Source organism: Barbus barbus (assembly GCF_936440315.1).
Source record: "Barbus barbus genome assembly, chromosome: 14".
Taxonomy (NCBI): Eukaryota; Metazoa; Chordata; class Actinopteri; order Cypriniformes; family Cyprinidae; genus Barbus; species Barbus barbus.
The window spans coordinates 26,905,705-26,928,497 of record NC_136742.1 but is presented as its reverse complement, the minus strand read 5'-3'; the positions used below and the strand labels follow the sequence as shown (position 1 = coordinate 26,928,497).

Genomic DNA, 22,793 nt, shown 5'->3' with positions numbered 1-22,793 from the left:
GCGTCACTTCAGGGTCTGAGCAGACGTACGCACTTTTTATTGTCGGGGTATTGCAGTTTTTTTTTAAAATGTAAGCTGTTCTTGCAGATCGCTGTTCTAAATTATGATGATTGTTGATATTTTATGTTAATGACATTAATTAGGAGTCGTTTACAAGGCAGAGCTGAAACCATTCAATTGCATGCAAGCTCAAGATCATTTGCAATTCATAGATTTCACATCTGAAAGGGATGCGTATACGCATTTTCTGTTCGTACTATGAAACATATGCATATTTGAGGTTTGATTGTAAGATCAAATATAGGCTGGTTTCTGCTCAACATTTTAGAAATGAGGCCCCTGTTTATCACTATTTCCTTATCAATAGAATGATTACATGATTAATTATATATTATTGCATTTTATCAAATATACAGTAACATTCAAAATTTGGGGTTGGTAAGATATTTTAATGTTTTTGAAAGAAGACGCTTATGCTCACTAAGGCAGCATTTATTTGATCAAAATACTGTAAAAACTGAAATATTGTGAAATATTATAATTTATAGTAAGTTTACATTTTTTAAATTATTTAAGAGAAATTTATTCCTGTGACGCAAATTTATTCCTTTTTTTTTCAATAATCTTTTGTATTGTCTTTACTGTCACGTTTGATCAAATTAACATGTACATACAAAATATAAGCAATTTCTTTAAAAGTATTACTGACCCCAAACTTTTCAAAGGTACTATATAATTTTATTAAATAGAAATTTGTAAATATAAAAATATTTCTTTGAAATATTGCATAATTATATGTAGAATCCCTTAAATTATCAAGAAAGCTTTTAGAGAAAAAAGTTTAGGGATTTTTAGTCCCCCCCCCCCATGAACGTTAACTGGTAAAAAAAAAAAAGTACAAGGGTAGTATTGGGGGTAATAATCCCCTAATTGAGGGGGCTGTAAGCCTCACAAAAAAGCCAAAAACCAAAGCCAAAAACACTGTAGCACAATAAAATTGTTTTAATTTGTGAAATATGCCTGCAATAAAATTGTAGGTTCATGTACTGTACTGAAAGCAAAAAATTATGTAGTTTATGAAATGCCAAAAGTGAGTGAAATAAACAGGAAATGCTACAACCTTTGTTGAACTGGTCATTTTAAATATGTACTTATTTCTGTATGTTATTACACTTACCTTCAAATGATTTCTGTTATATTATGAAATTAATAAAGCACAAAATCACACAAACATTGGTCTTATTGGTGTGTAAAGCACATTCAGACATAAAACAACACATCTTTTGAGACAGCCTCATTCATATTCACCAAAAACACACAGCTGACTCACCGGGCTCTGTTTCCAAACCTTGAGAGCCGATTTCGCTGTTAACAAAAGAGCCTTCTTATATAAGCAGAGTCACCATCTAGGTAGGCAGCTTGCTAGGTTTTGAGACACCGCCTCCATCTCAAGTTTCTTGTTATTCGCACTATTCATTTTCAGACACTCGTACAGAGAAACAAATCCACTGCATAGCATACAAATCAGTATTTATTAAATCATAATCTCAATTGTTTTGTCAATCTGTGTGCAAAAGACTTGCGAACACTGCTATACATAAAAAATATATGAACAACATGCATCAGATGGAGTATAATTTCATTTTTACAGGATAAGAAATTGGTGATAATTGCATCAAGGTGGAAGCATCAAGCGGAGCACGATCTCTGTTTGTAATTTGGCTTTGGGGAGAGAGAGAAAAACAACATCAGAATGTCTCTTATGGGGGAAAAAGGACCAGCCCTCCTGTTTTTCATCTCCAGAAGCCTCCAAAGAAAACGATTGGGCTTGTTTTTGACCGTGACCAAACACAAACAGGATGATGCATCTGAAAGGCCACAGTAAAGTGCAGTGGATAAAAAGCATGTTTTTTTTTGCAGGGTGTCTACAAAACAAGTCAGAGTCAAACTTGGCTTGGCCTCATACGTGCACAAGAATATGTTTAGATCACTTGTATAAAAGTACGTAATGTTATGTTTCTTGGTGCATCTTTCATATTTACCATAAATCAAAACTAAGAAGGTCATAACAGGACTTGGAACATCCAAATCAACAACTACATAACTATAATGATTAAAGCCCTCATATAATCTGATATTTTTTTGTCAGAGTCTGTAGCTGCTTTTTAAAAACACTTGAGCCTGGCCACCGAGTGAAGCTATCTTTGGCCTGAGATCAACAGGATATTTTTATGGCACTGACATCATGACACATAACATGAATAGAAACACAGAATGAGAATAATCATGTAAGAGGAACAGAGAGAACGAGTGAGGCAGCTTTCGGACGGCCACTCTGCCGTTACATAGTAGTGAACTGACTGTGAGCGTGTCGTAGCTTCTCTGCAATCTGCCAAAACATAAAAACCAATTCAACGGTTTAACATCTCCAAACATTATGGAATGCTCTTTAACTTTTACTGTCGTTTCCACATTTTACCATCTCATAGAATTTGACTTGCTGCTCCAGGTACTGCTGCATCACCCTGTTGTAGTCATAGATACGGTTGCTATGGAAGTGGTTCATCTCCGCTGCATAGAGGACAGAATTCATCACTTCAAAGTTTAGAATTTACAGGATTTTTCTTTCTTCAATTAAATTATTATAAGCAGACAAACAAAACTAAATATCTCAAGAGATTGATACAAATTACAACAGAACTAAAAAAACATTTGGGAAAACTAGAAAAAATAAATAAATAGAATTTGATAGAAATTAATACTTTCATTCAGCAAGGATACATTAAATAATGTTTTGCATGAATGTTTTGTTGTTTTGAACTTTCTATTCATTAAAAAAATATTTATCATGGTTTCCACAAAAATATTAAGCAACAAAACTGATTTTGACATTTATTATAATATTAAAATGATTTCTGAAGTATCATGTGACACTGAAACCTGGAGCAATGATGCTGAAAATTCAACTTTGCATCACAGGAATAAATCTTAAAATACTGTATATTAATTATAGATTATATTTTTAATTATAATATTTCACAATATTCTGTTTTCACAGTATTTAAAAAATATATTCATAATCAAATGTATGCAGACTTAGTGAACAAGAGAGACTTTTACTATATAGTAAGAAAAATTATTATAGAGTATAATAAATCCTCTTATTTTACAAAGTTATGTGCAGTATACTAAAATACAATAAAATACTGTTACAGCAGGACAAGAAAAGAAAAATGTAAAGTCCTGTGATTTTTTCCCCCATGCATTTTTACAGAATAAAAAAAAAAAAAAAAAAAAAGTATATTGACTACAGAAATTTTCATGGCTTTTCAGAGTCTGGAAATCACTAATATTTCCAGGTTTTCCAGCCCCGTGGGAAACCTGTACTTACCTCTGTTTGTGTCTATTGGGTCTACTGAAATTATAGTTATGTTTTCAGCATTCTAATGTTGTGTTAACATCATGTAAAGATTTCGTGTAATTATGTAATTATTTTAAAGGTGGTTTTGGGGTCACATACCTTGCAGAGCGTATGACATGGTGCTGGCACGTTTAGACATGGTGATCTTCTCTGAGGTGGTGATTTTACCAGCGGCCACTAGTTTATCTGCTTCCTTTACCTTCTCTATGGCAGCCTGTGTGAAAGAAAGAGGGCTCAAAATACAGTCAGCCAATCAATTCTCCAATTCTCCTATCTTTGTATATAATCTACGGCCTAGTGAACTGCCTAAAAAGCTCACTTATGAGGTTCTGTGACAGTCAGGATGCTAACTAAGCTTTAAAACAGAGTTGAGTCTAAAAGGACTGCTAGTCTGAGTAGTCACCCTTTCTGGTTTACCTTGTGAACTCCTATAGTGTCAGGAAAGCATCCCAGCAGACCTTTGTACTCGTTGTTAGTTTCCATGAGGAAGTGAAGGTCTCTCCTGGGCTAGAGATAGAAAGACAGACAAAACTGAATGATTACATCAGACGGTGCACAAACACACCCAGGGTCACTTCATTCAACCGCTCACGAAATGTTTGCGTCACCCGCACACATATGCATGCGGACGCACGGAAACACTGAAAGACAACAATCAGAGCTTAACTGGACTAAAACAGCCATTAACAACTGGAGAACATAGCATTCCCTTACAACTAGACTAATCATTAAACAACAGGCAATTCAGTTCCAGTCCTCTAATCTGATTGGACAACAGCGACAGTGTGTTCATAACCATTTAACATTATCTCGATTCTGTTGCATTTTCAATTTTAATATCTTTAAAGACAATTTTCATTTCAGTGCTAGATCACATGAAGGGTTAACAGAGCTCTAAAAATATTCATGGCTACACTGGCGACACAGAGCCACTTACCAGACACAGTTTGGAGGCCAAACAAGCAAGTTTTCATTCACTGTATATTTCAGTGGTAAGGTTAAAGATAAATAACACAAGGCTAAATGAATGTGGATCACATAACTATGGCTTCCTTCCACCTACTCAGCAGCTTTCAGGGTCCTGATCCTGATTATTTTGTGATTATAACCTTACATGTGTTACTATTCAAAAGTTTGGGATATGTTATTTCTGTAAAGAAATACTTTTGTCAATAAAGACATTGCTAATATTATAAAAGATTTCTATTTTAAGTAAATTGTTCTTTTTTTTTTTATATATTCATCAGAGAATCCTGGAAAAAAAAATGTATCGCTGTTTCCACAAATATATAAAGTGAATTACAGTTTCAATGTTTCTTGAACAGAATGATTGATGTGACATTGAAGACTGGAGTAATGGCTGAAAATCAGCTGTAATTCAATTGAAGTAAATTACATTTTAAAATAAAGAAAACAGTTCTTTTAAATTGTAATATTATTTCAAAAAATAAGTATTTTATCTGTCTTTTTGATCAAATAAATGCAGACCTAATAAGCATATAAGACTTCTTTCAAAAGCATTTTGACACTCAACTATAATATAAGGATGTTTTAATGCACAAATAGTTACACTTCTCCTATAACGCAAGAGGTTGTACGAGACATAACTGCCTAATATAAGAGAGAACTGAGACGTTTCTAATACCTGCTCCGCCACCATCTGAGCGATGTCCTCATAGGTCTTTCCTGCAGCCGTCAGCGCGTCTGTAAGCGTAGCCTCTCCTTTGAATCAAACCACACATTCAGGATAAACCAAAATACTAATGGCTGAACATATAATGCAAAGACGGCTGGTCAAATCTAAAGTTAGGTGAGTGAAAAAGGAACAAGAATATGCTCACAGTTTCTCAGAACTAGGCCAGATGGTAAAAAGAGAACAATTTTGTTTTTAATCTCACGAATTTTCTTTAGTAAGAGGAACCAAACAGTTTCAGATACCTTCATATCCACTGCTTGTGAACACTGACGACAGGTTTTGGAAAGCTTTGCCAATCCGTTGATATTCCTTTGGAAGGGCTGAGAAAAACAAACAGGAAATAAGACTAATCAGCTACAGACTCTTAAAAGTATGACATTTAATTTGCAGAGATTATAAAAAAATAAATCACAATCCAGTTGAATTTTGTTTTGAAATATGAGCCCGTTTCTGAAGTACAAAAATATCAGAAATAGGCTAATTTTTCTCAAAATGATATACATTTAAAAGACAGTACAGAAATATTACAATTTTCTTTTTTAATATTTTTGAAAATGTAATTTATATCTGTGATGTAAAGCTGAATTTTCAGTATTATTACTCCAGTCTTCAGTGTCACATGATTCTTCAGAAATCATTCTAATACGCCGATTTGGTCGAATAGAAAGTTAAAAACAACAACAATGAATTAGAAATGTTTTGTAACAATGTAAAGCTTTGATTCATTTAATGCTTCCTTGCTGAATATATTATTATTATTTATTGTCTTTCAAAAATATAGACACGCATACAATTTTCTTTATGAATATATTCACATGTAGGCTTATGGAGAGTCATACGTCATACTCACGGCCTGTGCAGCGCTTCCAGTGTTCATTTCCTATTGTCAGCAAGTCTTTCACACCATCATCCATCGCCCTGGTGAAACGGTTGAACTGCTCACACTTCTGCTCTCTGAAGGTAACAAGACAACACAGATTAATTTATTAACAGCTAGATTTCCCACCAGGGAAGTGATCCTGAAGTGGGCTGTAAACAAGTGTGGACTTACACTTCAATCAGGTCCAGGTCTGGCAGTCCCTCGGGCTCTATCGTGGAGAAAATCATGACTCCGACTGTCTCGTCTTTTTCTGCTTTTCTCTTTCCTGTTTTCCAGTCCTGTAATACAGATTTACAATAAAATACTGTAACAAAAACAAAGGCCATGTCTCAAAATCTACAAAGAAAAGGGACAAAGAAAAAGAGATTAATCAACAGCTATAAATGTATATAGCGCTGAAAACACTATTTACCTTCTCATCTTTGTAGGAGAGAAACAGCTGGAAGACTTCACTGCAGGATATAACCGGATGCCGGCACATTCGCGTCATCCAACCCTGAAGCCTCTCCATGCGCATTTTTATAAATTCCTCCTCAAATCGACCTAAAAAGGAGGTATTAATGAACCTATTATTTCCATTTTAAACTTCTTTACACCAAATAGTACGTAATACAAAGGGCTCACCTGTCACCTGTTTATCAGGCAGGGAGGGGATTGGAATCGCTGAACCAAATTTATCCAAAAGCCTTTCATACAACCAATCGAAGTGCTTGTATCTGTGATTGACAGGCTTGTTTGTGGTCTGCAGGTACATCGGATCACATGAAACAACATCAGCTAGAATCCCTAACATGGAAATGTTCATGCAGACATGATGGTTTCTGTACTTACGGTGGGTATGACTTGGTACTCAATGTAACTCTTGAGGCCATACATTTTGGAGCCCTTTTTAGGATCAGCGACAATACAGTCCAGCTGATAGTCTGGATACGCCCACACTGGGCCAATCTCTCCCCCCTGAAATACATAATATATATACGCACTCACATCATATAAAATGATATAGCAATTAAAACCCTTTATGGAGCCATGAATATCATTCAAGTATGTGGAAAAGTCTCAATACAACAGATACATTACATAAGAAGTCTTGTTTTATGAAAAACTTGATCAAAATGAAGTGATAAAAACAAGAACAAATATCTGCCAATGTACTAAGAAATATCAACTTAAACCAGAAATCACACTTTTATTCCTCACTGACAGATGTTTGTTCCTGTTTTAAGCATCAACTCACTTAATTTTGTTCAGTTTCAAGTCTTCAACAATTTTTTTTTTTTTTTTGCATTTCAAGTAAATGTATTTTAAAGATGTTTAGATATTTGCGTTGGAAAAGACAGCGAACGATACTCATTTTTTTGCAGTGCATGCAACATTTAATGCCATGACTATGGATTTCAGACTCTCTGCTCTGATTTAAGACCTTTTTTAAAGGCCTTAATTTGTGGAAAGGCAAATTGAGACTTTAAGACCTTTTTAAAGAGTGGCTTACGTAAAGAGGCAACTTGGTTCCTTTGGCAGGCTGTTTGGACAGCAGGTACAGCTCAGGACCTGATTTGGAGAAGCCGGGGAATCTGCAAAGACAAGATGCTTTTTACAACGGACATAATAAAATGAGTAAAAAAATGATCAAATTAAAGGGGACCTAACACACAGTTTCGCTCAATCTAATGTTAATCTTGAGTACCTATAGAGTAGTATTGCATCCTTAATATCTCCAAAGAGTTTTTAGTTTTATCATATTTATAAAAGAAAGATACAGCTTTACGATTCTCTCCAAAAACAGCCAAGCTCCTTGGAGGTGTGCTGTGAGCGGAGCTAAAGTGTCACGAGCACTTGCCAACAAAACACAGAAATTTGATGCAATTTTTCTTACTACCTGCGAATCCGAATCATAAACGGTTTCATCACTGCGACAGCTCCATCTTTTAGTATCAAACGATATGCAAATCCAGCATCGAACTGGGCCTTGTTTATAAAACATTCGTCATCGAAATGACGGGAACAAACTAACTCCATTGGTAAAACAAACTGGATCCTGTGCAGCTCTGCCGACGATGTTGATGGGCTTACTCTTGCTCTGGTTGACGTGTGTGCACGCTCTTCCGAGGGAAGTTCCCATACAAGGAATTCCACCTTTCATGACGTCATGAAGGACCGTGCTTAAAAAAAAAAACTTTTCCAAAACTTATACAAACCTGGAAGGACTGTATTATATGAAATACTCCATCATACTTCCAAATCGATTTTTGAAACTTTGGCCATGTTTAGCATCTTTTTAAACCGTGTAAATAACTCTGAATGCATGAAATAGCATTAGACCACCTGATCTGACTTACTTGTTGAGGGCAATTTTCATGGAAGAACCATGAGCTCCGCCTCGGTTTATAGCCCCGCCCTCTCCAGCCTCAGATTCAGACTTCCCGTCATCCCACTCCTCGTCCCACTCATCGTCTTCTGCACCTATAAACAGTCATTACACACACTTCAAACATACTGCAAAACAAAAAGCATGGTAAGAACCACCAGGTGTTAGTTATTCAAACACACTCAGGAGGACAAATCAGCCATGCTAACCAATCTCTGACGAATCTTAGGTTATAACAATTGTAATTTGTGCAAAAACTGACTTTTTTTTCAAAACTTACAACTGCCACAATCTTGAAAGTCTGGGTAAAACAAAATCTATATAAAAAAAAGGTATTTAGAAAGTATTAAAAATAAATGAAGGAATGCTAAAAAGTTATTTTTTATATGACCATTTAACAAACAAAAAAACAAAAACAGACACCCACACTTAAATATGTTAGTTTTAATAAAACCCCTGGGACATAAAAGTCCCTGCACTAGAAGAAATGCTCAAAAACTGAGGCTGTTATATAAACAACAAAATTCACAGCAGCCCTACAAAACACTCTCACACACATTCTTGTGAGTTTCTGGTACCTGTTGAGCTCATGCAGCTTGTTATTAAAACCACATTAAAGCCCTGACATGAATGTCATGGTTTACCTGAGAGATCGATAAGACATGGGTAGGGGTAAATGTCTTCAGAGAAAAGGAAAAGATTATTTTTGTTACGATAAGTTTCTTTTTGACAACAAATATCACCTCAACACATTCTCATGTGCATTATGCACTTCAATTTCAAACTATTAAACTGATTGCACAAGCGCTCAGTGGAAAAAATCAAACCATATTTAATTCCTAGAACGTCATGAGTTGAATAATTCGGTGAAAGTGTCATCTTGCTTGTGGGAATAAATCCGTTTTCAGGGGAAAACGTCTCTAAAGCAAATGCACATGCTCTGTTTGTCTTTATAGGACACAGACTTGTAGAAGCAGCTTTTTTAGTACATGGAAATGGTGAATTTCAGCTCCTTATGACTCCAAAACTGACCAAAACTAATGATCTTCCAGAGATGATATCACTGCTGGCAAACTTTAGTCTAACACATGACTCAAAGTAACAGATGAGATTCACTGAATCATGCCCACATATTCCACAACTACTCGTAAAACAGCTTTCATATTTTTTTCATACTTGCAATGTATACTAAATACTATGCATTCCACAAAAGCCTTTGCATTTTTGGTGTCACAAATTAAAGCAATATCAGCTGCATCCTTCGTGCCTTTTATAAGATCTGGCTGTCAAAAAAAACAAAAACTAAAGTATACTGCACAGTATGCTAGTTTTCCATTATGAATGCATTCTTCCTCTCTTGTAATTTGTTTTGGTAATAAAAAAATCTGCCAAGAACATCCATGTAGCAATAAGCAGCACTTTGGCTCCTCACAAACTGCAGAAGCTTCTTGTTTTCTAAATATGCTGGACCGAAACCCTTAAAGAGGAATGTTTATTCCTCACTGGGAGCTATTACATTATGATAAGTATTTTTGCCTTGTGGCTGTGGTGTTCAGTTTTCCATTTAAAACACAAGCAACAAGACAAACTGCATTGAAATACATTTAACAGAGTGAAATTACTGCATTATATACAGTGGGGATCGAAAGTTTGGGAACCCCTTGCAGAATCTGTGAAAATGTGGATAATTTTACCAAAATAAGAGAGATCATACAAAATGCATGTTATTTTTTTATTTAGTACTGTCCTGAGTAAGATATTTTCCATAAAAGATGTTTACATATAGTCCACAAGACAAAAAAAATAGCTGAAATTATTAAAATAACCACATTCAAAAGTTTGGGAACCCTTGGTTCTTAATACTGTGTGTGGTTACCTGGATGATCTACGATTGTTTTTTTGTTTTGTGATGGTTGTTCATGAGTCCCTTGTTTGTTCTGAACAGTTCAACTGAGCACTGTTCTTCAGAAAAATCCTCCAAGTCCTGCAGAATCTTCAGTTTTCCAGCATCTTTTGCATATTTGAACCCTTTCCAGCAGTAACTGTATGATTTTGAGATCCACCTTTTCACGCTGAGGATGATTGAGGGACTCAAACACAACAATTAAAAAAGGTTCAAACATTCACTGATGCTCCTGAAGGAAACATGATGCATTAAGAGCCGGGAGTGAAAACTTTTTGAATTTGAAGATCAAGGTAAATTGTACTTCATTTGTCTTCCAGGAAACATGCAAGTATCTTCTGTCGCGTCAGAAGGGCAGTACTAAATGGAAAAATATGATATTTCAACAAAATAAGAAAAATTTGGACATCTTCATCCTGTTCAAAAGTTTTCACCCCCCGGCTCTTAATGCATCGTGTTTCCTTCAGGAGCATCAGTGAATGTTTGAACCTTTTTTAATTGTTGTGTTTGAGTCCCTCAATCATCCTCAGCGTGAAAAGGTGGATCTCAAAATCATACAGTTACTGCTGGAAAGGGTTAAAATATGCAAAAGATGCTGGAAACTGTAGATTCTGCAGGACCTGGAGGATTTTTCTGAAGAACAGTGCTCAGTTGAACTGTTCAGAACAAACAAGGGACTCATGAACAACCATCACAAAACAAAAAAACAGTCGTAGATCATCCAGGTAACCACACACAGTATTAAGAACCAAGGGTTCTCAAACTTTTGAATGTGGTTATTTTAATAATTTCAGCTATTTTCTTGTCTTGTGGACTATATGTAAACATCTTTTATGGAAAATATCTTACTCAGGACAGTACTAAATAAAAAAATAACATGCATTTTGTATGATCTCTCTTATTTTGGTAAAATTATCCACATTTTCACAGATTCTGCAAGGGGTTCCCAAACTTTCGCATGCCACTGTAACATCCAGGGTTCCCACACTTTTTGACCAATGCATTTTTCTAAGACCTCTCTATTCATTGGCAATTACTGAATAAGGACTTTTAAAAATCATATGACTGGTACACAACAAGGCGGATAAAATAAGCGATAAAATAAGCTAAAACAACTAAAATAAAATATTTATTTTAATTGACCCGCTCAACAAAGTCTTGGAAAATTTGGATATATGAGGCCTTATTTTAAAAGTGTTAGTTATTAATTAAATTCATAAAATCTTTAACCACCACTGGTATTTATATAATTAATATACATTTTAGAGCTTATGTTAAGCTCTAAAATATTTTATTTGGTAGAAATTGTAATCGTGAACGTTTAATTATCCTTATCCTTAATTCTTTCCCACTAAACTAAGAATTACTGAAAGAGTTATGGAAATTGATTGGTTAAAAAATAGTGAGATCTGTGAAAAACATTCAACTTCTAATATTTCTGAAATGTAATTTTTTTCATTTTAATAAAATATACAAAAATTATGAGGTCCTAAAGATTAAAACCAATTTGAAAACAAAACTAGGGACAATTTTGTTGTGGACAATGGTGTGCCTTTGAAGCCAAAAAGTTTGAGAACCACTGGTTTAGACTGAATAATCCAACATGGGTTTATTTGAGTTGTTACCTGGACCCTGGTAGGCCTGTGGATGCCCTTGTCCTCCAGAATGCCATGCATTGCTGCTGGTTTTCCCGGTTTCTGTGCCCTCTGGCTGAGCTGCCCAGTTATTAGAAAACCCCCCAGATGCATTATTGTCAAACACTGCCCATGGGTCATCATTACCATTACTTGTCTGAAAGAAGGAAAAAGAACAACAATTGGTAAGAAACATTTTCACAAGTCGTCTCAGACCAAGCAATGCATTTGAGTCATTTACAAATAATATTATCATTTTAAAAGGCTAAATGACTGTCCTAACCACAAACTCATCACACACTTGAGTCCTAAAATCTTCTCCACAGCATAGCATAAGTCTGTCTTGAACATCATTTATGATCATTTAATTAATGTTCAGCTGGTTGAGGTCAGTCGAGTGCTCCTTTTGTCCTGTAGATTGTATGTATTATGATTGCACATGCTCAATCTTCTATAACACAAGTACACAGATGTGTCTTGGCTACCAGCGAAAAGGTCTTTTAACTGTGAAACTCTCAAAAACAGATACAAAAAGCCTGCACACATCCAACGACAAGCACTCTAATAACCTATTATATTATTGTGAAAGACTCCATTTGAGCAGCTATTTTCAGATGTCAACCGATTCAAGGACTTCTAAAGAAAGCCCATGAAATGGGAATACACTTATTTAGATGGACATGTTGAAAGGAAAGCGATGTTTACCTTCCTGATGCATGCTTCAGCTTGTCAACACTGAACAATTGACTCTCAATGGACCTCTAACCTTGATGACACAAAAGCCCAGAGCCACAGAGACACAAACCATAAGCTCTGTGTTTCTGGATCATCATCTGGCCACCACAATAAACCCATCATCCAAGCCTCATTCATGTTATCATCTAGTCACAATCGATATCACATCTGAAAAACTTTGACCTATTGCTCCGAGCACAGTAAGTGAATTCTGGCAAATGCTAGCTGCAAGTATAATTCTGTTATTTTACTGCAGTCGACGACAGACATGCATCAGAGTCAAACACTATCTGTTTGGTTGCCTACTTTCTCATCTGCTCATGCAAAAACTGTCATGCATTGAGAATATAACAGTATGCGGTGAAAGACTGGTTTTTAAAAAGTGTGTTTATTCATGTGCGTTTGGAATTTGGAAGGCAATGTTTTGGATATTTCTGTCTGAAACCGATTCAGACTCCACTTATTTGACTTACATTTAACTTAATTCAATAAAGGGCTAATTTTTCCTTAGAAAATGTGTTAAACATTTCTGCTTTTTCTCAGTTCATCATACTGTTTATCCGTTTGCAGGTAGCTAAAAACTCTGAATTTAGAAGTCTTGATACCAGACCAGCTTTCAGTTCAACAATAAACCCATGAAAAACAAAACTGTGACATAAATAGAAAAGAATTACAAATATTTCATTAACATAAAAAGCAAATTCTGCAACATAAATCAGAAGCAGCTATCCAGTAGATGAGTGAATCATCGCATTTATGTTTTAAAATCTGATAGATAGACAGTGATGTAGCCATTTCGCTGAAACCGTGCTGATCAGTTTGATCGATGTGTGATTTGCAGTTGTCTGGTGTGATCAGTGGCGTCTGATTCAATCTGAAAGCATTCAGACCCCGAGAACAGGGTGTTTAGGTTTTGGTCTTGTTAGTGAGGGCTCCAAAATCGAGCATGCGTGGCGTCCATCATGCCAAATGCATTTAGGGTACCTCATCAGGGGAGGTGGAGGAAAATCCTGGGGTAACTGGGGTGACTGGGGTTTCCGGCTGAGCTACATCCACCTTAGGGGAAAGACGTGACATCGTCATAAAGCGCTGAAAGGGAAGGGTTAACGACAAGACCTTCTTCATCAAACCACTGATTTTTTTCAATAGCAGAGGCCCAGCTGAGTCCTGCAAGTTTACAATACACACAGTTCGAAAACTAGCACGAAACATTATTCATCAAACAAATAGTTTTTAAAGAAGAGTGCTAATACACAGTCATGCAACTTCACCATCAGTGTCCACTTCATTTCTGATGCATTTCAGAGAAATGCTTGTATCATCAAAAGAAACCACAACTCGAGCAATTACTTAGCTTCATGTGACACGCCACAGCACTCAAAAACACCAGTTTTGTATTGTGTGGTCTGTATATCCTTGAACAGACACAGCTGCTCCATTATTTAAATTGTTTTCACACCAGCCAATTATTGTAGTATGATCAATTTCAGACAATCCTGCCCTCCACTGGTACACGCTCAAAAAAACATTTTGGCCTAAATTTAACGTATTTAAATTTCATCTAAAATTCACATCCATTTGGATTATACAATTTTAACCTGCAGGAATTAACAAAGTAAATAAGCAAATGAAACCAATGAAATGAGGTAAACAACAACAACAAAAAAAACAGTAATATTTCTGTACAAATAAACTGAATGCGTTTTAAATACACAATTTAAATTTATATATTTTTGATCAATAAATCTAATTAGTTTAACAAACTAGTTAATCAAATTAATTAATTTTAATCAACAGAATAATGCTTGTTCCATAGCAAGCCATATTTTAACCATGTTCATACTTAACTAAAATGTAACTGTTTTCACAATATTTATGCATAAAGTCATTTTGAAAATATGATTATTTTAATAAAATAAAAAATGGAAATTGTTGATAAACTGATTTAGTTTTATTTTAGGTGCAGACTGTCCTTTCCTTTCTGTATGATTAAATATGCATCATGTTAAATTTATTAGTTCATGTTAAAAAAACAGTATAATCCAAATTCAAAAACATAATTTAGGGCTAAATATTTTTTGAGTGCACAGAAACAAAACGATTCATGGTTGACCGGTTTACATGTCACCGTCACCCACACCCCATCGCTTTCTATCCAAATGGGCAGTTTTTGGCCAGGACAAGCTTTAATGTGGATTTTCTACTGTTTTGTCAATGCAAATCTGAATTACAGCAAGATATTGTATATCACTACTTGATGATCCCAAAAATATCTAGAGAGGGCTGACTAATATTTGTGCTTACAGGGACGTCTGTGGTTAACTGTGCCACACATTTTACAATGACTCATAAATATCTAGCATTGCTGGCTGCTTTCACATCTGTTATCAGTGATTCATCAAGCGCACACAGACTACATCTACTAGGTTAAAGTCTGTCCCTTGACTAGCCAATAAGCTTCAGGATTTGAGATAACACCATAAACAACTGCTTGTCATCAGGGATGGTTTTACATAATCAGTTCTGATGAACTTGAAGACAACATGAACTCAACATTGATCCTATTTATGGTCATGATTTATAATTAAAAGAATTTCATAATTATTAGCCAGCAACTTAACACGTTAGGGCTAGACAATATCACCTAAAATCAAAATCTCAAAATTTTACCTTGATTATTTAATTTATTAATATTCCCTCACAGTTCACTGACAAGGTTTGTACTGGAAATATGCTGAACTATTAAAAGGTGCACCAAGCGATTTTTGCCAAATGATGTTGATATTTGAAAGCACCAAAACAAACAAGCCCATACCCAACAGGACCTAGCCCCTATTTTGATATTTCCACCTCACACGTACATGCACAACCTGGCAATGACAATCACGGAAACAAGCGATGATGACACACAAGCGTATTCAAACATAAGCCAACACAGACAAGTTGTGTGAAACACTGCAAAATCAATGTTACTCACCTATCAAAAAGAAACAACGCAACCTCAGCGTCCAATTCGAGCCCTTCCCGCTCCTTGAGTTTCTCTCAAAAAGCTGCTCTGATATTTACGGGGGTCCTTCCTCTTGCCTGATTGTAACCCTTCTTTTTAATGTTTTGTTCCTCCTATATTTTCCTTCTCTCTCTAGTCGATCTGCTTATATCAGTCCTGTGCACTCAAACTGAGCGCTCTCTTCTCTCTATCATTACAAGACATGCCCCTTACTGCTGTTTGGCTATAAAAAGTATGTTTTGTGACTCGGTCCGACAATGCGGTCAAAAGCATTTTTCAAAAATTGCTTAGTGCACCTTTAAAGGCGGGATATTTTTTCTAATGAAAGAGTGCATTTCTTATCTTTGTTATTTTAAAATAATTGAAGGAAACAAACTATTTATGGTTATTGATTGAATATTTTTAACAACTGAAATCAAAGCACACATTTCTTGAAACAAAAACGTCTTATGAAAAAAAGCCACATTTCAGTTTGAATGTAAAAAAGTAAAAAGCATATTTTTACACTGCTCTGGCTGTTCAGATGACTCCGCGTTCAAGGTCTTTGTTGCTTCGGGCTGCTGCCGCGGGTTGTTTTTTAGTCCATTTTGTTTTATTAAAACGATTGCCCTTAGCGCGATTTTGTTGGAGGGGCACACGACGGAGGGGGAAAGACAGAAAAAAAAACACGATTAGGCTAGTTTTGAAAAGCAATTGGTGTTGTTTTGTTTCGCGGACCTGGCAACCCTGGGGAAAGGATTGAAAAACCGAAATAACAACATGGGAAAAATTCAGAATTTCATTTTGATTTCATTTATGCTTAATTGTCCACCCCATCAACATGTCCTGAGTATTCTAACATTCTAATATGTTTCACCTCCTGCTGAATGTTCTGAAATGTGTCACTTAATGGAAGTCAGTTGAAAGTGGTTTCATGTTGTCTTTAATACTGCTAAAATCTATTCAAAAGTAAAGCCAATGGCAGGGCCTCTGGAAACAAATACTCTGCAACTAAAGGCTTCCCACTCTTCAAAATGCTGCTGATCAAGTCATGGTTCCTCCAAAAAACAAAGCAGTCCACTCAATGAAAACTTCAGTCTCAGCACTGAAGGCCAAACCCACAGTACCTCACTACCATATGGGAGAATCCAACACTTCATCCTGTATGTTAATTAAAAATCATCATCCTTCACATTTGGCCCCTCGCTGATCCTCTGAATAAGCGACACAGGATGTTTTATTCTCAGTCTTAGAGTTTTGCTTGCACACACATTTTTACATTCTGAGTAAGACGTTTTATGCTTCGGAATTGGAATCTCCCTTCCTGCTCACTTCCTCTCAGGAAGTTAAACAGTGGGAGAACAGCACCGAGAAGGAGTGTTACACAGAGAATGAACAGAAAAGTGTGTTAAACAGACATGCTAAATAAAACCGACCAGTTTATGTGCAGCATTAGTCAACAGACTGAATGATTCACATGTGAAATTTACCCATCTTAATCACGATGGCTTACCTGTGCGGTGCTGGCTGGGGCCGGTGTCTGACTGTCGAAGAACGAGAGATCGAGGGGCGCTGCATGTCCTCCAGAGGTAAAAGGCTGAGCCTGTTTAACCTAGAAGAACATGAAGAGACAAATTCACAAGGGTCAGCCCTTTTCAAATCAGAATTAAATAAGCGTGTTGGTACACTACCTTAGATCTTTATGTTATTTGACACTAAATGTAAGTTTTGTAAAACATTTTAGATTTTATAGTATATAAAATATAGTATATATATATATATATATATATATATATATGGTGGTGGACGAGGAGACACCACCCCTCACAATGTAGAGCGCTTTGAGTGCTTAGAAAAGCAGAAAAGCGCTATATAAATGTAATGAATTATTATTATTATTATTATATAATAATAGTTTTTAGCATAATACAATAAGGTTTCATTTCTTCAATTATCATCTTTACTATAATACTTTTTTTTTTTTTTTTTGACCCCTAAAATTTGCTTGACATCTGGGAATATGATATGATATCTCATGCATTACGGTTGCTGTAGCATATAAATTGGCAGATGCATAGACAAACTTGTTCAAGTCCAAATAGTTGAAAGTCTCTTCCAGCTGAAGTCGAAGAAAAACATTTGAAGTGAAGTGAAGTGACATACTGCCAAGTATGGTGGCCCATACTCGGAATTCGTGCTCTGCATTTAACCCATCCAACGTGCACACACACAGCAGTGAACACACACACACCGTGAACACACACCCGGAGCAGTGGGCAGCCATTTATGCTGCGGCGCCCGGGGAGCAGTTGGGGGTTCGGTGCCTTGCTCAAGGGCACCTCAGTCGTGGTATTGAGGGTGGAGAGAGCGCTGGACATTCACTCCCCCCACCTACAATCCCTGCCGGCCCGAGACTCGAACCCGCAACCTTTGGATTACGAGTCCGACTCTCTAACCATTAGGCCACGACTTCCCCGCAGAAAAAGGCCAATGCATTTTAATCTTCAAAAAAACATAAACCTTGATTGACTTTGTCAACTCGAAATATGAGATTAATGTTTTAGTTTAGATTAGTGCAATATTTTGCCCACTTTGATGCACTCATTTGACAAAATATTGTCCCCAGATGACTTTATATGAAAATCTGGACTAGTTAAAGGCCTATTTTCAGTTATTTTTCCTACGTTTTATTCATAAGCGTTTAAGAAATGGCTTTTACTTCCTTTAAAAAAAACAAAAAAACAAAGCATCGAAATCCAAGCATTAAATATCACAACAAAAAACAGCTTTGGTGCACAAAGAAAGTGAATTTGGAGAAGTGAGAACATGTAGTCATTGGTTTGGCTCTGAGAACAGAGAAATGAAGGAAGCACGTGTGTATGTACGATAGTGCAGCTGTGAGTTCGGGTCAGGAGGGAAATTGAATTGTATGTCTTTGGCCAGCAGCAGGCGGAATCACTCCACAACCTAGCCTATTTATACAGAGAGTAAACTGTTTACCAGATCTCCATGTGCACGACTGCCTCAGGATGGCTTTATAATGTAATTACGTTCAGCTACACAGTATGATGCACTATAACACAAAGATACTGCTGCACCTACATTGATAAACAACTGGACGTTCAGATCTCTGAATGTTTTTTGGCTTAATTTTCCATAAACAATACTGGTGTAACTCTCGTGTTTTTAAAAGAGCAAGGAAAATCCTATTTTTCAATACCAAGTATTATAAAATAAAGCAAGCACATTCATTCAGCCGTACATTAAGCCTGGAAATGAACACAACACTAACACACTTCATATCTGGCTGGCCACAGGAAAAGAAAACACTTCCTGTTGATCAAACAGGTTGATCATTCCAGCAGCAATAGTTTCTCTGTCCTTCTGGTTTCAAAACACTGCCAGATGTGTATTACAGCAAAAGAGAGACAATCATAATAAAATTGCAGTATATACTTTCATCATACAGAGTGAAAGACGCCCCAGTTCTTAATCAGCTAATATTTTAAAATAATAGTTGAGAAACAGATAGTATCTGAACTTCAGTATGCACATTTTCTGTTTTTAAATATTGAGTATCTACTGTGTAAAATAATCTTTCTTTTACATTTGTATATGTATGTTGAAAATCTTGTTATAGCCATTACCGTCAGTAAGATTTATTTTTTGAAAGAAGTCTCTTATTTGATCAAAAACACAGAAAAAACAGCAATATTGTGAATTATTACTATTTAAGATAATTTTTCTATTTGAATATATTTTAAAATGTAATTTATTCCTGTGATGCAAAGCTGAATTTTCAGCATCATTACTCCAGTCTTCAGTGTCACATGATCCTTCAGAAATCATTCTAATATTTTTGTAGAAATATTTTTGTGATGCATTCTTCAGGATTCTTTGATTAATAGAAAGTTTCAAAGAACAGCATTTATTTGAAATGGAAATCTTAAAAATAAAATAAAAATAAATTATGTTATTTTCTTTCTTTCTGACCCCAAGCTTTTTCAAAAGTAGAGTATACACATACAGTATGTCCCCTTTGTAAAAGTCACTTTTGATAACCACTGCTTACCTCTATATAGTCCTCTGGTACCAACCCGACTTCACCTCTGGCGTTCTTTGCCTCAATCCATCCTCCACCAATGCTCTGGGAACAGAAGAGAATGGATCACATTTAAAAGGAAGGTTTTGATCCATCAACAACAACTCAGAGCAGACATGGAGAGTTGGGTGTTGTAAAATGTTATGAAAGTAAAATAAACTCACCTGATTGGTTATTGTGACTGTCTCACCCTCTCGAACCGACAACTCATTATTTCCAGGCTCTGCTGCGAAATCATATAAAACCTGTGCCTGGGTAGAGATTAAACATGCGTAAATAAAACACATGCATAGACAGACACCAAATGTGTTAAAGCAATCATTAATTATTAATAGAGCAGAACCAGCTAGATTGGATTTTTTTTGGACACCATTAAATTCACATGACCTCAGCATTAACCTGTTTAACATTTAACTAACACAGCTTCTGGGATTTTTATTTTTTACATGCTTGTAATCAATGAATTAATGTCTGAACAAATGTCACCATTGCAAATTGGTGAATCACACAAAAACGATTGCAGTCTCTGGGACCTTTTAGCACAAAATCATAAAAAAAGAACATTAAATTATATATCATATAAAGAAATTGAAGCTTATTTTGACCACTGCATTTTTTACATTTTGATTTAAGACAATTAATCATATTTTTCCCCAAATCACATCACTGAAATGCCAAAAACCCATACTCTAATGGAATAAATGAATAAATAAAAGAATTCATTCAATTTAAGTAGATTTCTAGGGTACAACTGAGTATACATTGTGGTAGTATTTTCTGAATGTAATTAATGCCAAGTTAAAAAAAAAAAAAAGAAAAGAAAAAACATTTAGTTTAAACAGTAATAAGAATTTAAGGTTTTTAAAGTCACTTAATTGATTTTTTTTAATGCAAAATCTTATTTCCTGTTTTGTCTTTACTTTTAGGGTCAAATATATATATATAAGAAAAAATAAGTTAAAACGGAACTATACAGAGCACGTTTTTGTAATGAAAAGCCTACATATGGTCACAAAGCAGAATCAATTCCACAGTACATTGAGGGAAAAAAACACCTTCCACAAAGCTCCCGTTATTCTAACACACATAGAGGGAACACAGAGACACACACATCCTGAAGCTATCGCAATGGCAAACAGTGAGGTCTGTATGAACAGTGAGACAGGCTCTCTCTATGTAGGTATTCACAAGCCACGACTCCTTGATTCTCAGATATAGAGAGTCTGTGTGTGTGAGAGAATTCACTTCAAATTAAATACAGCACTTTAAAAACAGTGATGGATGCACCACAAACCGTCTGTCATAAATGTGCATAACCATTTACACAAGTCTTCCAGAGAAACCAAACAGTGATGATGAAATACAAATCATAATATGCAAGACAAAATGAGGATATAAGATGATGAACAGGGATCAAATAACAGAAAAAATCATAATGGAAGGATATTTTAAAAGGAGTGAGGAAACCATGAAACCCTCCATCATTAGAAACATCCTCATATAGACAGTCAAGGGAGCAGGACTAAATTAGAGACTAAAGCAGGGTGACTATATTAAAACTGAATGCAATTTTTAAATCAAGTCAAGTCACCTTTATTTGTTTAGTGCTTTTTACAATACAGATCATGTCAAAGCCGCTTCACATAAACAGGAAAAATAGTTTTACAATTAAAATTACAATCATACTTTGTGAAAACAAATACTACTTTTAAAAAGGTACTTTATAGTACTTTTACAGACAGGAAAAAAATTAAGCATGTGATGGTTAAAGTGAGCTTGTTTTTAAGGTTAAGTCATAGTATTCATACAGACACAAAAGTAATTGAAAGCAAATTTATTTGAGGTCATTTATAGGTAAACATATACAAAAGAAATGCTGAAATTACCACAAACCCATTTCACTTTTGAGGCAATAACTGACCAGGAATATTATTTGTTTATAAGCAATATCTGAGTATATGTAGGCCTATTTATACCTAAATGGATATATGACAGACTCTCACTAATGGGTCCCATAAGACTTAGCATATTATCCCAAGGAGAATTTACAGTAAGAGACCTGAGCTGTTGGTTCTATGATTAACTAAACTTTAACTAAAGTGAACTACATATCCCAGTATGCATTGCAGATGACGTCATGCCCTCACTAAAATGTCACAAGACTCTTAATGATCCACATTTTCCTACGTTCACCAAAAAGCCTTAAACATCGTTAAAATAACAAAAAGAGACACATTAGACCCATTTCTGAGTGTTAAACGGGTCCGTTATGATGGTTATAAACACTTAACGTAAGAGCAAAGCGTGTGTTTGGAAATACTTCAACAGTGCAAACAAACTACAAACAGATCAGACACAAAGTGTAACCAAAAATACAAGTCCTTACCTTCGTCTCCATTATACACACATTAACCAGTCATTACAGAAACCTACAGTTCTCTCTTCTTCACCCAGACATTTTTCTTCTGCCAGAAACGATCCTTCACAAAACAGTTTATTTACATCAGCAAATACACTTTATTATCTTGCTAGAACCCAAAGGACCCAAATGAAGTGGGTCAGAGATGAGTGCAAATCCAAACTCGTCGTTTCCAGCTGAGTGTGTCACACATAAGAGACACAACCGGAAACACACTAACACAGCTGCTGTATGTGTGAGTGCAACCAAAAAAATTATAATGCACATTAAATGTATGCAGTGCATATAACACATAAACACATGACAAATATTTATTGTTATTATTATCATATATAGCATTAAGGTTTAATATAGGCTTATGCTATATTTATATATTGTAAGCTATATGTTAGACGTAGTGTAGGACTTTTAGGATCACATTATTAGACTAATAATAAGAAAAAATTGTTAATGTTAAGTAGGGATTAAGTATAATACTAAAATATTTTAGCTTTTGTGCCCATAAATGTTTTAATTTTTGACGGTGTCAGCTTTTTTAAGTTTCGTCAAGTTCAAGCTGAGAGGACGGGCTGAAACAACAGATGTGTGAGTTTAGATCGGCCTCTAGTGGAAATGTGTAGTATTTCAAAAATACATGACATTGGGCGGA

General features: G+C 35.5%; 1 protein-coding gene across 4 annotated transcripts; it reads right to left on the bottom strand.

Moving 5' to 3' along the window:
- Window positions 1-988: 988 nt before the first annotated feature.
- Window positions 989-22,361, bottom strand: LOC306880490 (sorting nexin-9-like). Of its 4 annotated transcripts, XM_079434028.1 has the most exons (19): window positions 22,112-22,361; window positions 19,890-19,976; window positions 19,696-19,770; window positions 17,137-17,235; window positions 13,622-13,693; window positions 11,894-12,059; window positions 8,337-8,460; window positions 7,490-7,571; window positions 6,829-6,954; window positions 6,622-6,739; window positions 6,410-6,540; window positions 6,169-6,275; window positions 5,968-6,071; window positions 5,360-5,437; window positions 5,067-5,143; window positions 3,839-3,928; window positions 3,521-3,635; window positions 2,480-2,571; window positions 989-2,389 (listed from the first exon to the last, which is right to left on the bottom strand). In XM_079434028.1, the coding sequence occupies exons 1-19, from the start codon at window positions 22,121-22,123 to the stop codon at window positions 2,342-2,344; spliced, it is 1,803 nt and encodes a 600-aa protein (XP_079290154.1). In that variant the 5' UTR covers window positions 22,124-22,361; the 3' UTR covers window positions 989-2,341. The 4 variants fall into 4 exon arrangements, with proteins under 4 accessions (XP_079290154.1, XP_079290155.1, XP_079290156.1 ...); XM_079434029.1 differs by lacking the exon at window positions 13,622-13,693; XM_079434030.1 differs by lacking the exons at window positions 17,137-17,235; window positions 19,696-19,770; window positions 19,890-19,976; window positions 22,112-22,361 and adding an exon at window positions 16,751-16,889.
- Between the last annotated feature and the right edge of the window lie 432 nt (window positions 22,362-22,793).

Bases quoted from the DNA above. Each gene is read 5' to 3' on its own strand.
- LOC306880490 (XM_079434028.1), bottom strand. The intron at 6,955-7,489 runs GTAAGCCACTCT...TATGTATTTCAG, and splicing joins GAACCAAGTTGCCTCTTTAC to GGGGGAGAGATTGGCCCAGT. The intron at 6,072-6,168 runs GTAAGTCCACAC...TGTTACCTTCAG, and splicing joins GACCTGGACCTGATTGAAGT to AGAGCAGAAGTGTGAGCAGT.